General features: G+C 38.9%; 2 protein-coding genes across 5 annotated transcripts in view; one reads left to right on the top strand and one right to left on the bottom strand.

Annotated features, from left to right (window-relative positions):
• LOC116842080 overlaps positions 1-473 on the bottom strand; it is a 105,973-nt gene extending 105,500 nt beyond the window's left edge. The window contains exon 1 of the mRNA XM_032810768.1: positions 455-473. The gene's annotated coding sequence lies outside the window, so the exon portion shown is untranslated. The remainder of the gene's footprint in view (positions 1-454) is intronic.
• LOC116842081 (FMRFamide receptor-like) overlaps positions 1-14,938 on the top strand; it is a 56,892-nt gene that overhangs the window by 38,861 nt on the left and 3,093 nt on the right. For 2 of the 4 annotated variants that reach the window (XM_032810772.1, XM_032810771.1), the window contains exons 2-5: positions 2,667-2,926; positions 4,082-4,524; positions 8,893-9,161; positions 9,244-9,433. In XM_032810772.1, coding sequence (XP_032666663.1) covers positions 4,252-4,524; positions 8,893-9,161; positions 9,244-9,433 — 732 coding nt within the window. In that variant the 5' untranslated portion in view covers positions 2,667-2,926; positions 4,082-4,251. Of the gene's footprint in view, positions 1-1,761; positions 1,843-2,666; positions 2,927-4,081; positions 4,525-8,892; positions 9,162-9,243; positions 9,434-14,938 lie in introns of those variants that run through there. The other 2 variants (XM_032810770.1, XM_032810774.1) reach the window with 2 other exon arrangements.

Here is a 14,938-nt window from a genome sequence, read left to right as displayed (position 1 = left end):
AATAATTCAACGCAAAGCGCCGAGTACCGCGGGAACAAGCGTCTAATTGCGTCATTAAAAAGCGCGAACGGCCGCGCGAACGAGCAACGCGCTCGAGACAAACAAAAATTATTTTCCGTTTAAGCAGGTTACACGATCGTTCATCTCGCCAACGGAGTGACTACGTTCCCTTTTATTTCCGTTTCGTTTGATAATTCGAATATTTATACGGTGAAAAATAATATTTGTTGTAACCTGAATTTGATCAGTTAAAATAATTCACGTATAATTCCAAACTCTAAGTAGATGAGTGGGTAGGCAAGTGGGCGTACAAAGAGAAAAAGAGAGAGCAAGAGACAGAGAGAGAGAGAGAGAGAAAGAGAGAGAGAGAGCGCATCTCTCATAATATTATCTCTTTCGTTAATCAAGTACGAAATAATCTGCTTTTAATTACTGATTTCTCAATGGCACTCACGTTTTCACATTTCCAGCTCGAAAAGTTCTTCCAATTCGAAAATCCAATTGCGTCGGAAGTCACCGTGTTGATCTAAAACACAATTCGTATGAGTGTAAAACATTAATCGCAGTAACAATTTGGGGAGCTAAGTAATTTTTATCAAACGAAGTGGAAACTCAAGACGTTTCACTTTGAAGTGATGGTTATGAGAGCTAATATTATCTCCTGATATTACCAATCTTAATAAGGAGTCGTAACAAAGTGCAGATATAAATCGACAAGTCGGTGCGTCGATTTGAGCGAGAGACTCTCGGACCTAACCTAACCTAAGCTGACTAACCGCGCAGGCGAGCAGTTTAAACGTACCGACGATGATTCAATTAACTCGGCAGCATCCGGCAAGTCTGAACGAAGGTTGCTCCGCGTCGTAATTTGATCGATCAATCAAGTCACACTATTATCAGTCAGAGCATCTCCGCGCGCAAAAACACGTTACTCTGGACCTTCGTAAATCGACGAACGCACCTTGTTACACGTAGAGATCCTCTAATAAGAGTCTTAAGAGAGGCCAAAATCAGAAATCTGATTTTAGAGTGTTTTGATTTTGGTCTGCCATTTTTTCTCCAATCTAAAAAGGGGGCAGCTTCAGCGCGAGCGCATTATTATGAATGACTGATGTCACAAACACTGACGAAACATCGATTCGAATAATATTTCAATATTATTCATGCAGATTTCATTTTGTTCAAACTACAATCAACTTGTTTTATATTTTTATGAATAAATGTGTTTTTTTTATATGTAATGTAATATATTAAATATGTACAATATAACATGTAAATGATGAAAGAGAAGTGCGAAGTGACAATTTTACCATTCGATGATAAAGGAGAAAATGAAATAAATAAAATCTTATTATTTGTTATATATTATTGCACTATGCATCGCCATGGACTTACACTGCTATCACGTGGTATTACTACGTCATTAGAGAAAAAATGGCGGATCAATCACGATGTTTCAATCGAGGTACTGTGACAATATATATGTTGACCAGACTCTTAGAGTCGGTTTCACCAACTCTGGTTAAGCTAACCAAAGGTTAAAAGTAGCAAAGTAGTCAATTTAAATGCGACGTGCCATAAACAGTGTCATACTGAACCTCAATGAACAATTTATATTCAATCTCGATATTGGCACTTCTGGTAGTTAGAATTTAACTGTAGGTTGGTTTAACCGGAGTTGGTGAAACCGGCCCTTATTAAAGGATCTCTAGTCGCACGCGCGCAACCGCGCCACCACGGAGATTTCCGACACTGAATGGCGGGAGACCTCTAATGACTTTGCATCGCGACGCGCCAGAGACGACCGTGTTTGTTTGCAATCAAGTTCGGCGCCCTCGAAAGGTCGAGTGTAAACGTTGCGATTAATAGTCGTGTAACGACGACACGCCTGTTGTTGGCTGTCACGCTCGATGAGCCGGTTAACAATGCGTCCACTTCGTCACGCGCGTCTCGCGCCTACTGAAACTAAATTGAATAATAACAACGAACGGCGAACAATCGTGATGACGGGGGCACCGGGAAAAACTCGAGCGGCATACATATGTATAAAGTGAAAATAATAATAGGACTATGACGCTTCATCTCGGTATTTTTAAAATATTTTCCGTTAACGGAAAATATATTCATGTATAGACGCTGAATATCGGAACAGATGTTACAAGATAAAAGTATCAATCCTCAGATATGCACCTATTTGATTCTGAATATTTTTATTATTTTAGCTTTTAGACACGAATATTTAACAGTAAATAAATATTTAAGCTTTCAACATAGAATATATTTAGTACATGCGTATATGTTTTATGTTGAATGTTTAAATATTCCTATTTAAAGATCAAAATAATAAGAATGTCCAAGATAAGATACGTATGTTATACGAGGATTCGTTTTTTTTCACCGTAATTCCTTGTAAAGGAAGGGAAGGAAAGAGAGAATAGGGAATATTCTTAACTCGTTTGTTTGGATTATTTTGAGAGAAGTTTTTAGCTTTATAATCATTTTTCCGGAAAGTTTTGGAAACCTAAAAATCCTCTCACGTTTGGAAAAATTGAAATTCACGTAGATGCAGGAAACGGAATAATGTTCCTCTTATTCATATTTGAAAAATAAACGTATTCACTTTTGATTTACGAAAATGAGATGGTAAACGCACTTTTTCCTTATAGTTTGCAGACTATCATCTTCGAAGCTGTTGCGGCCGAGGAGTCGAATGGCAAAGCAGTTCGCGATTCGTCGTAAAACTGCGATACATCATAAAAGCATCTACGCGGAACTCTCGAAGACGCTTTACGGGGCGATCGCGAATATAATGTAGAGATAAATTGCACGACGAAAGAGGAAACGACGTTATGCTACTTGAACCCGGAAATTTTCCGGTTTCGAGAGACAGCACAAGTTCGAGTCGCCGGGATATCTGATAACAAAGGTGAGATAGTTTCTTCCTTTAGCATTTCGAAATGCATCATTTACGATTGCCGGAAAAGAATGTCTATCGGTTTTCATGTCGAACGAGAAGGCAATTGAGAGATTCTATAAGCTCGAAATACATGGCATTAAATTTTTGCAAACAAATATCCTCCACTATATATCGTCCAAGTCGAAGTCTTGTCGAGAATTCTTTAGCTAGCAACTCTGAATGTAAGATCAATATTTTCATATTTCCGAAATGAAACTCTCGTGAAGATCTTCATTGCAAATTGCGACATATAATCCGATGTTGTCGTTCAACTTCTAAAAACTTACGCACAGTAACGCTTTAAGTTGCGTTAAGTGCTTATCATGTAAATCAAAGTCTATAATAACAGTAAACTTCGATTAACACGCAAAGAAAATCATAACGTAACAAAAGCGTGATTTTGCGTGATCAAATACATTATCATGTACGAGATAAACATGCCGTGTATTTTATAACAAAATAATGAGTAGAGAGGCATTTAATGCAATAAATTAATGTTTAATCAAAATTTCTATTATCTTTTCTACGCACATTTATGACATTTAGTTATTAATTTAGTTATTACAATGACTAAATGAATAAACAATATATAGAAAAAGGGATAAAATTTTTGATAAGATATTAATTTATCAAATAATCGTGCTTTTGTTACGATTTTTTATGCGTTGACCTAATACTGCAATTCTAAATAAAATCGTAAAACTCGTAACTTGTTTTCGTAAGACTCGTAAGAACTTATGAGTAGATCTGCAATTTTATGCGGACCGTATGTTATACGATAACTCGTAAATATCTACGATTTCTCGTCAATTTTACGACTAACTAGAAGTTGTCAATAAAGTTATGGTTTGTGAATTTTACCAACATTATGATTGATTCATAAGCTACGACTTTACGATTTTATGATTTACTCGTATATTTGCTTAAAATTGCAATATAAATTTGCGGTTACGTACAAACTTCAGTTTACGATGAGCGACTTAAAGCGATACCGGATGTTTTCGTGCGGAGGTTCTAACTTTTAACAATAATAAAAAAAATGACGATGTCCTAACACATGTTAACGGTAACAATTTTATCGCGATAACGAAAGAATTGCTGAATTATAACAGAGATTATTTTCAGTTGCAGAATCTAAAGAGTGCGAAAACTCGAGCAAAGTAGCAGACAGATAGACAAAAGAAGAGAACAGAGCAGAGCTCTGGCGGGAGGTGAAAAATGGTAACGTGACGAGACGACGGAAAGAAGGAAAGCGCAATCGGGACGAAGCGGTGGACGAATCGCAAGGCTGAACGATGGAAATGAACTCGACGACGAGCTCGATCGTCCCCAATTACTACAATGCTAGCATCGGCGATGACGATCCGATCGAGTGCGATCAGGATGTCAACACGTACGGCCTCTCCGACTTCATTATCTACGGCGTGCTTATCAATTTGATAGGTCTCTTCGGGATCTTCGGCAATACGATCTCGATGATTATCCTGTCACGGCCGCAGATGAAGTCGTCCATCAATTATCTGTTGATCGGACTAGCCAGATGCGACACCGTGCTAATCATCGTCGCGGTAAGATTGTCGCTCCTCGTATATTTCTATTTCCTGTATATTTATTTTGCTCTTTCTCCTCTGTCTCCTAATTGTGCTTTCCTTCTTTTCCGTCGCCTTCTCACGTTGCCATTTTCACCCTCACGAAATCTTCGTTCTTTTCTTCTGCCTGCCTGTTTGCCTGCTACTTTGATCGAGTCTTCGCGCCCTTCAGGTTCTGCAACCTGAAAATAATCTCTGCTATAATTCAGCGATTACTCTTTTTCTCTTTCTTTCCTTTTTCTTCCTCGAGAAATCTAATTGGAATTTACACTCACAGTTCTTATCGCTTCGTCTTTGCGTTAGTTGAATATCTCCCGAGTTCTGCAAGAAGAATAGTGCTCTCCATTTCTATTCTCCCGTTCTCGCGCCGTTTCCCACACCCTTCTGCGATGCTCTTCGTCTAAAAGGCGGCCGCACGAGGTCTGCACAACAGCGTGGCGAAAAAGAAAGCGATTAGGAAATGTACGCCGCGGGCAAGCGTAACTTTTATATGGCTAATGCATAAATAATGAGCGCAGTAAATAACGATTCGCTTTTGAAATTGCGAAATTGCGCGGAAAAACCTGCGGCCCGTTCAACCGGAGATGTTTTCGCGTTACTTACACGCGGGAAAAGAGATCGAATTTTACGTCAAATAAAATTATTATGCGACACTATAAAGAGCAGCAAGCTACCGTGTATTTTACACGGAAGAAACGATCATAGAGTGAACATCTGGTCCGGCAACAATTGTGCGATCTTTCGCTCTTACCGCACAAATCAATCACAAAGAGTCAGTAATGCCAGACCTAACATCCCATCCCTCAATTTTGCACGCGCAATCAGATAACTGATATTCATATAAAATATTAACACTCCATTACCTCTCATCTTCACTTAATCATTTATTCACGAACTGTTCGTCAAATCAATTAATTTTTCATATAAAATATTAACACTCCATTATCTCTCATCTTCGCTTAATCATTTATTCACGAACTGTTGATCAAATCAATTAATTGGAGAAATAATAATCAATATTTACGACGCGAACACAGTTTTCATTTCTCCTCATGTCACGTTGAATAATTCTTCTTTGACGAAGAGGCGACAAATAAATTTCAATTCGCGGGCAGAGTGACATGCGCGACCTGTCCTTTTATTAATCAGTCTGCCCGAGCGCTGTGAAAATTTGTGTTCGTCCCGTATTTCGTGCAAAGTTCAGGAAACGAGGCTTCTTAAATGCAGCTTCTCTATGCGTAACTCGTAAATAATCCCATGGATCACCGATCGGAAAATCAACGTTTAATTGGGGCTCGCGACCAGAAACGAATCGCGATGAGATCGTGGAACGCCTCGTAATTGCCGATATGACCCGGCGTTCGCTGTCGCCGTGCTCGGTCTGTCAATCAATCATGCGCGCGAACCGTAGCCAGATAAAATTTTGCGAAAAAACATCCAGCGCTTCGCACCGTTTCCGAGCCATCGAGCTGCGTTTCCGTAGGGTTTATCGCGACGCCTTGTTATTGTCGGCCAGCTTTTATTAATGACGCTCTCGAAACACCAAGGGCACTCATGCCGAAAGTGATACGAGTCAACTTTTTAAGCGCAAAGAATTCAGTCGCGAATACACAGGATAACCCGTCGGTAAAAGAGAAAAAAAATGCGAAATCGAGAGAAGCGTCGATTTATCTCGATATTGAGACATTTGATAATCCTGGACTGATAAGTGAACATCTAAAAATTTCTTTACTTTTTATCACAATCACGAGATATTTTTTCGCGAGCTCGCGGAAACAAAATTCTGTTTTGTCGTTTGATCTCAGCTTTGGGGCTTGGTTCAAGTTTTCATTTACGAGGGATTTTAATTTCAAAAGTTGGATTCACCTCATATTAAATATGAAAAATGTGAAATAATAAGAAATTCGAGGATTCATAATTATAAATTTTCGAGATTGCGCCGTACGTGCGGACGATTCGCGTAAAACTTGGCGTGAGACTTCGAAAATAACGGACATGTTTGTACCATCCGCACGAGATACATTTATATACGCCGGAGGCGATTAAAGAAGTGCAATTCGAAGCTTTATATTGCGCACTGCGCGTTTATTATTCTCCCCGCGGATTTAATTAACATGTTGCGCGCAACAATAAATTTTCATTTAGGGGTTATTCCGACCGGAATACTCCCTGTACACGTGCTCCTTTATTAAGAGAAAGGAAAGGAAAAAAACGAGACAAAAGAGAAACGCAAGAATCAGCAAATGCGTCACGACTCGTAGTAATGAAGTGCGGACCTCTCGTTTTAATATCGCTCTTAATCCTGTGTTTTGTACGGTGATAAATTTACAACGCTTTGCTTCCCATTAAAATAAACGTGGTGTGTACCACGCGCGTCCTATTTTACCTCCCCTGCAATTTAAGTTATTTCTCTAAACGTGTAATTTATAACTTCACCTCTGCTTCCATATTTTTATCTCAAATATGCATATGGCTTGCACGATTCCCTCGGACCCTGCAAGTTCGAAAATATTGCGTAGAGAAAAATCTCGTCGTTACCGAACAAGGAAATGCCTCTCGTAACGTCTCGTGCAATTATCATTGTTAAACATGGAAATTTCGTCTTAAAGGAATACATATATGTAACCTCAGTTAAAAATGCGTAAACTAAATAAAATATATTCCGATAAAATCCACTTCGATAAGAAAACAAATAGACAAATACGATAATACACGCCGAGCGAATATTATAGTTTTCTTTTTTATTCTTTTTAGTTTTGCTATGTTTCTGGCAGCGCAGAAACTAGATTATCAGTAAGATCTACTTTGCTAAAGAACGTAATAAATTTCGCTAGAAATATAGAATATTTTTAAATTATATATTTCATTTTCTAAAATATAAAAATATATAAATAGTATGAAATAAAAAGGATAATAAACTACAGAATGTCAATCTACTCCTAGCTTAAAAAATTCCATAATTTCTACTATAAAATCTTCTTCGTGTACAGAGAAAATATTTCATACGAGATGTCTGTCTCCAAAATATGTCGATTTAGAAAACTGCATGCGCGCAAACAGCAAATAGCTTCAAGATTGCTTTTTCTTAATCCACTCTCTTATAATTTTGTGCTATGTAAATTCGCGATGAGGATATAAAAAATGAACTCATTAAAAATGCGTCGCATGTGTGTGCATCAGGATAATATGAGATGTGAGTTGCGGGTCAAGCTTATGTAAATAAGTCCCAGTGTGCCGTTTCACGGCTTCCTGAACTTGTGAGTAAAGCTAAAATTAATAAGATTGACGGAGCTGGTACTCTTTTGGTAAATATCAACCGGAGAGCTCGTACGCAGGATCCCGCGCTAACCTTCTCGAGGACGCGTTACATATAAACCACTCGCGATAACAACGCGCATTGCCAACTACTCTGTGGTATGCTATAAAAATATAAAAATCTTGTTACAAAAATGAATTTTTCGACTATAATTGTTTCACTGTGCAATTATAAATGTATATATTTCTTTCTAAGAACCGATTTCTCAACAGTAACTTAAAAACAGATTAAAGTTTAAATTGCACTTCAATGCAATGGTTTGATGTGTTTAAAATATAGTTTAAACTTCAGTCTAAGTTTAAAAGTTGCTGTTGAAAAATCGGCTCTAAATGTATTAACTTCCGAGCGAATGGAATTAATCATAAGGCGGCAGAAATGTACGAAGAAACGTATGATGGTTGTTATCGCAGGGACACGATTTCACTTGTTATCGTGATTATTAATTAATCATACAGTGAACTTCTCTGACCCTATGTTCTTTCATTACGAGCTATTCCTATACTCGTCAATCAAACTTTGCAAACGTAAGGGCGTGTATGTGCGCGTGAAAAATAATGTGAAAGATAATCTTTTTTTCGGGAACAACGAGCAACGAGATCGGAACAATGAGATCTCGTTAACAAGATCACATCAAAAGATCAACATGAAAACATGTCGAAAATGAATGAATTGAATTTGAATTTTTAATAATTATACGTCACGAAAATTGGCGCGTCCGTTTTTCATTTCACAATTTCATACGAACGTTCCAAACTCTAATAGTTACAGTATACTCTCTAAATTTCTTGGAGTGAAATTCCACTTGGAAAGTAGACTGACCAGGTTCGAGTGATTTTTCACTCATACAGAGCGAATTCTCCACTCCAAGTCGTTGAGTGGATATTTCCACTCGAAATTGAAGGGTGAATCGGCAAGACTCCTCGAGGGAAAATGCTACAACTTCTCATCAGCCGATTATACTGCATTTTAAACGTCGAAACAGTAAAACAGAAATGCGACAATCGCGAGATCTCACTTATGCTCATTTGCAGATACTGATCTACGGATTGCCAGCGATCTACACGTACACGGGCCTGCTGTTTCACTACAAGTTCATCGTCTATCCGAAGATCATTAAGTTTCTGTACCCGCTGTCCTGCATGGCACAGATCGTGACGGTGTACCTGACGCTGACGGTGACCGTGGAAAGATACATCGCTGTCTGCCATCCGCTGAAAGCCAGATCGTTCTGCACTTATGGACGAGCACAGGTGGCAGTGCTGGTTATAGTGGTCTTCGCTTTCCTTTACAATTTACCAAAGTTAGTGTAACACCAGCGCGACGCCGTTTGTTGTCCGGACATTGAGCTGATGAGAAGGGAGATTAAATTTTCGTGTGTCTAGGTTCTGGGAGATCGAGGTGCACGTCGATATACACTGGAAATACAACGTCACGATATACTGCATCTATCCGACCGCGATGAGGAACGACAAGTACTACGTTACTCTGTACATACATTGGCTGTACTTCTTCGTGTACTACATGTTCCCGTTCATCGCGCTGGTGATCTTTAACACCGCCATTTATCGACGGGTGAGTGTTTATTGGCGAAGTTAACGCTCAGTTTCATGCGTATTTTATATTATACGCTAAGAGAAAGAATGTTTTATCTCCTCACAAGTTATCGTCGTTCTCAACCATACTTGTCGATCTTACCAAAAGGTAAGATTACTGGTACTGAGAGCATACGTATAAAATTATTATCAACTACTCTGTGGTATGCTATAAAAATCTTGCTATAAAAATGAATTTTTCGACTATAATTGTTTCACTGTGCAATTATAAACACATATATTTTTTCCTAGAGCCGATTTCTCAACAGCAGTTTAAAAACAGATTGAAGTTTAAATTGCACAACTTCAATGCAATTGTTCGACGTGTTTAAACATATCTTTTAACCTTTAAATTTAAGTCTAAGTTTAAAAGTTGCTGTTGAAAAATCGGCTTTAAATGTATTAACTTCCGAGCGAATGGAATTAATCATAAAACGACAGAAATGAACGAAGAAACGTATGATGGTTGTTATCGCGGAGACACGATTTCACTTGTTATCGCGAATAAAAACGACTGTGTCTAACGGCGTGGCGAGACGGGAAGGAGAAAGAAAACGATAACTCGTTTTTCTTGAGCACGAGACCAGGCGGAAGCTGATCGAACGCGAAATATCGAGCAACGTGCGGCGAGCTCTCCCGAGCAGAGTTAACATTTTTCCCCGAAGTGGCCCCCGACTGGTTCGTTTTATTAAAACTTTTTCTAAAGGGGTCGCAATAAGTCGCGATGAAAAGGGTGAGATGGGCGGATCGATATACCGCAATAAGACCGGCACGTTATGGCTTGTCGATAAAGCGCGACATAAAATGCGAATAATAAGCTGGCTAAGCCAATAAAGTTTTGCCGGAGTGTATAAGCCCGAGATCGGACACACATGCATAGAATTCGCGGGCCGGGTACGTACAGTTGCTCTTCTGCACGGGGGCGGCGAAATTCACGGATCGCTACCCCCGCACGTGCCGACTTGCGGGACTGCAGTTGCAAGCGCAAGTAATATCAACCTCTTGCATCGTAGAATAATAACGCGCGAAACACTTGCGCGAGCGAGAAGCTGACTCGCTAATGAAACGTTACGAAATAATCGCCGCGCTTCGTAAGTAAAATATCGAGATTGATGATGTAAATAATCAGAAAGATAGACAGAAAGACACACACAGAGAAAGAGAGAGAGAGAGAGAGAGAGAGAGAGAGAGAGAGAGAGAGAACATGTACAATTGGAGTAATAATATTCCCGTGTATCTCTCTTTTCATCTCGTACATGATTCACTTCGCGAAGAGAAATATTAACGCTAACATTAGCTCTCTGTAAATTAATGCGAGCATCACAGAAACCTGTGCGAATCGTATTACTTCGTAAGAGATACACGCTGATCTGAATTATATTTCACGTGATGACATGAAAATCCGAACGCTCAATATTACCAAGACCTCAGGATTCGACCGCAACGGCAAAGTAGATCACCCCGTACATATATCCTGAGAGTCTGAAATTACAAAGACGGCGCGGTGTCGAAGGACAACAATTTCCTTCGGCTTTCCCTTATCGCGAAACTTCAGAGTCCGCGAACTCCGCCCTTAATTCCGGGATCAGGGCGCCGTTTTCGGCGGCGTATTCTTCGCGGCAACTTGCGACGACTTTACGCGAGCGGATCAGGGCGCGGAATAAAGGTGAACGCAGCAGCGCGCGCAGAGATCCGAATGAGAATATTCATGCGGCGAACGAAAGCATGCAGTCTTCTAATCTCGGCTTGAAGTTCTTACCGTGACGCGAGACTCACAGCCGAAACTTCGCGACACTTCACACGCGCGTGAACGTGCAAATAGAATAGAATGAATGCACTTCTTGCGTCTTTATCCAGTATGGAGCTCGAAATGGGAAAATGCCAGAAAATCCGAGAAGATTGGAGCGTGAAAATGCCAGAGTGCGTTTGTTCGCGCTCTTAAAATGCGTAACTGAAATGCATAATTGAATTTTTTAACGACGCGGAGAACACGTCAGTGACGATTTCGTTTTTTTTTCAACAACGTCTGCGACTAATTTTCTATTCTACTCACAGAATTTATGAGAACGGAGCGACATTAAAATCAATAAAAAACTTAAGAAAAATAAACTGCCTTCAAAAACTTTAAGAGCTCTACACTAAGGGAAAAATTACTTTAAAATCAACAAATATATCTTTGATAGATGCCATTAACATATTTATTTAAATCTAAATTCTCCTTATTTAAACCAAATATTGTTTACTTAAATCAGGTAAACAATATTTAATTTAAATGAAAAGAATTTAGATTTAAATAAATATGTTAATGGCATCTATCAAATAAATATTTATTGATTTTAAGGTAATTTTTCCCTCAGTGTAAAAGATATGAAATAATCTTATATTAATATTACTGTTCCTGTACTCTTATCCTAATATTCCAATAATATTAGAAAACGGCACGAAAATCTAATTGATTAAGTCAATAATCATACTTTTTTTATTTTATTTACCTCTCTATATATAGTTATATATACATAGTTAGTTATACCTAACCTATCTATATAATTAGTTTTATTCACATCGACTTCTAACATAGCTCGAATATTAGGATAAGATTGTAAGTACATAGGAATATTGACCCAAAATTATATATTTTATAATTTAAAAGCTTTTGAAGTTTTTGAAGGCGGTTTATTCCTTTTTTTTAATCTTCTTATTTCGTACTTTAAATACTTACTAAAAGTTCGCTTCTACATAAATTAGTTAGAAGTAAAAGTTTCGCCTCTTGCCTCTCTAGATGTTCTCAAATTTTCAAGAAGGTAATGGAATTACCCAATTTTCAGACAACCTGGACGAATCCAGATAATGACACTAATCTAAGAGAACTATGCAGATAACATACTGAACAAGTTACAAGAAGTTTCATCTCTAACAGTTCTCAAGTTATGAGATAACATATATACAAGACAAATTGAGAACCTCCTTTTTTTTAATCAATTAGAAACTATCACTTGGCACTCTGTGTACAAAAAATTGAAGCCGCTTAAGTTCAAGAAATTTGCTGCATTTTGACATAGGCGATGCACTCGCGCTAGTTGCAATTCGCCTTTCGTTCCGCGGCACTATATATATATGTGTGCTAGGGCGAATATAATAATTCTATTAATAATCTGCTGCGCGTACCACGAAGAGCGTAGCAAGTGAACCGGATGCGGTAATCCGAGGTAACGCGCAGCAATTCGGCGACACGCGACATGCATAATAATTCGTCCGCGCAACGCGAGTCTTAATAATAATTAGCCCTGCTAGTTCGCGTCCTCGTAATTGTTTTAGCGGTGGAACTTGCTGCTGCGCTTCGAAGATCGAAGCTGTGAGATCGGCGGAGGGAGAAAAACAAAGAAAGTAATCGGAAAATTGAGAATCAAGAAAGGGAGATCGTAAATTGCGAATTGCCGATCCATTATCTCATAAATCATATTTTCGATTCCCGTCGCACAGCATCAATCTTGACTTGTCTTATCTTGAAATGAGCGCGATGCGATTATCATACTACTCTTCCTATTGACTCTACCGTACGACATTGTAAGGTAAAAGTATCAATGCCTGGAAATATACCTAAACATTTTTATTGTTTTGATATTTAAACATGAATATTTAAGCTTTCAACAAAGAATGCAGAGTAACAATCTCAATTACGGATCAAGTCCCAATTTTTAATCAAACTTGATTTATTGATGTATTAAAAAAGTATTGAAAATATGGAAAAAATTTTTTTTAGATTCTTCTCTTAATTTTTTTTTTTACAATTACGTTCTAAGATTACTTTTACAAACACTCTTAATTAAGAAAAAAATCTAAGTAATCGGTTGTTTTGCTGTCCCTTTAGATTTATGAAATTGGTAATAGGTTGTGCTGAATATACTATTATTTTATATAAATTAAATCTCAATGTAAATATAGACATTATTAATATAAAATTAAATATAGTCTATATAACCCGTTACACGGGCGCGCAATGTTCGCTTGATCCATAATTGAGACATAATTTACGCATAAATGTTTCTAATTATTCTTTTATAACTTGAAATAAATTAATTTAAAGTTTAATTAATAGTTACGTTTTAAAACTACGATATTAGCTGCTTATATTGTCATCAACAGTCCATTTAAATGTTGAAACAACAAATTTAGATATCGCACTCTGTTTTCTACTTTCTGCACTTTTCTTGTTGTGCGCACGGCAAAATGAAAATCAGGACAGCGAAAAAGAAAAAGTTTGCTGTAATGAAACCTCACAGGCAAACGTTTCCTTTACACAGTTACGTCCCACTCGATCGATATTCCAGATTGTTTGGCATTTATTCGGCGTTCTTTCGCGCGCTTCCAAACACGACGTGGATGAGTCGGTCGGAGTAGAATGCAAGCGTGTTTTCGCGCTAAAAATTCCATGGGCGATTCCTCTTCCTCCTCCTCCTGCTCCTCCTCCTCCTCCTCCTCCTCTAGGAGCCATTCCATCTGCAGAGCGAGCAGCATCATCGACGGCTCCTCCGTCGCAGACTCCATCGCGCGGGATATACGGTTTCGCCGAAGAGCGATCGTAAATTCGATGGAGAAGCGAGTCGTACGTGGCATCGGGGCCACGTTACGCACAGCAATCACCACGAACACGTAGTTCTCCCACGTGATATTCGTGCCGAAATAATACTCGCGGTTCGCTGCGGAGCCAACGGCACCTCAACGTATTCGGGGAGCCGTTGCTGTTGCCCGTCATTGCCCCGCCGGAGGAATCGTCCAAGACCAGTGATGTCGATACGCCGGGAATTCTCCTCGGGAACTCCCATAACATTTTCTCTTCCGTCGACTTCCCTTCCGACGGCACTTTCGATCACGCCGGGAAACGCGCCGGCTGTTCCGTCGTCCTAGATATCCGGGTGAGACGAGGATCCTCCCCTTGCTTTTTCAACATTAACCCTTCATCATCGAGCCTATAATTAGTAACGGAACTCTTCCTCCGGAGACAGCGATCGATCTCTCTCTTTCCATACTCTTCAACAACTGTCGCGGCCTTTTTACAGCCGTCACCGTTGCGCAACGGCGCTGGTGAAATTCACCCTCGCGAAAGACACGCCTCGTAAATCTTATAACATGGCAATTCCGCACTATTAGTCTTACAGAATGTGTAAATATCAGGCATATTTCTTGTTAAGAAAATGCCATTGACGCTTATTACATACATATTTCTCTCTAGTGAAGCGCGGAGACCGTCGTTTTATCGTGTCGTCGGACGACGACGATAAAATATTTATGTGATCGCTCAGGTAATGTTGTAATCAGTTCAGGTAACTTTAAAGCAACGCGCGAATAGATGGATAGATCTTCTGACGACAATAGCGATTAGATATCTTCTCGTGGAGAAACTTAAGAACAGTTTATGTCACATTTGTACTGTAGATTTCAAGATTACGCATTTGTTTACGCATTTTGTCTACGTGATGTGTACACG

Source organism: Odontomachus brunneus, unplaced genomic scaffold, assembly GCF_010583005.1.
Source record: "Odontomachus brunneus isolate Ranch 3 - 2012 unplaced genomic scaffold, Obru_v1 Obru_scaffold_021, whole genome shotgun sequence".
In the NCBI taxonomy this organism is placed as follows: domain Eukaryota; kingdom Metazoa; phylum Arthropoda; class Insecta; order Hymenoptera; family Formicidae; genus Odontomachus; species Odontomachus brunneus.
This window is presented reverse-complemented; position numbering and strand designations above follow the sequence as displayed.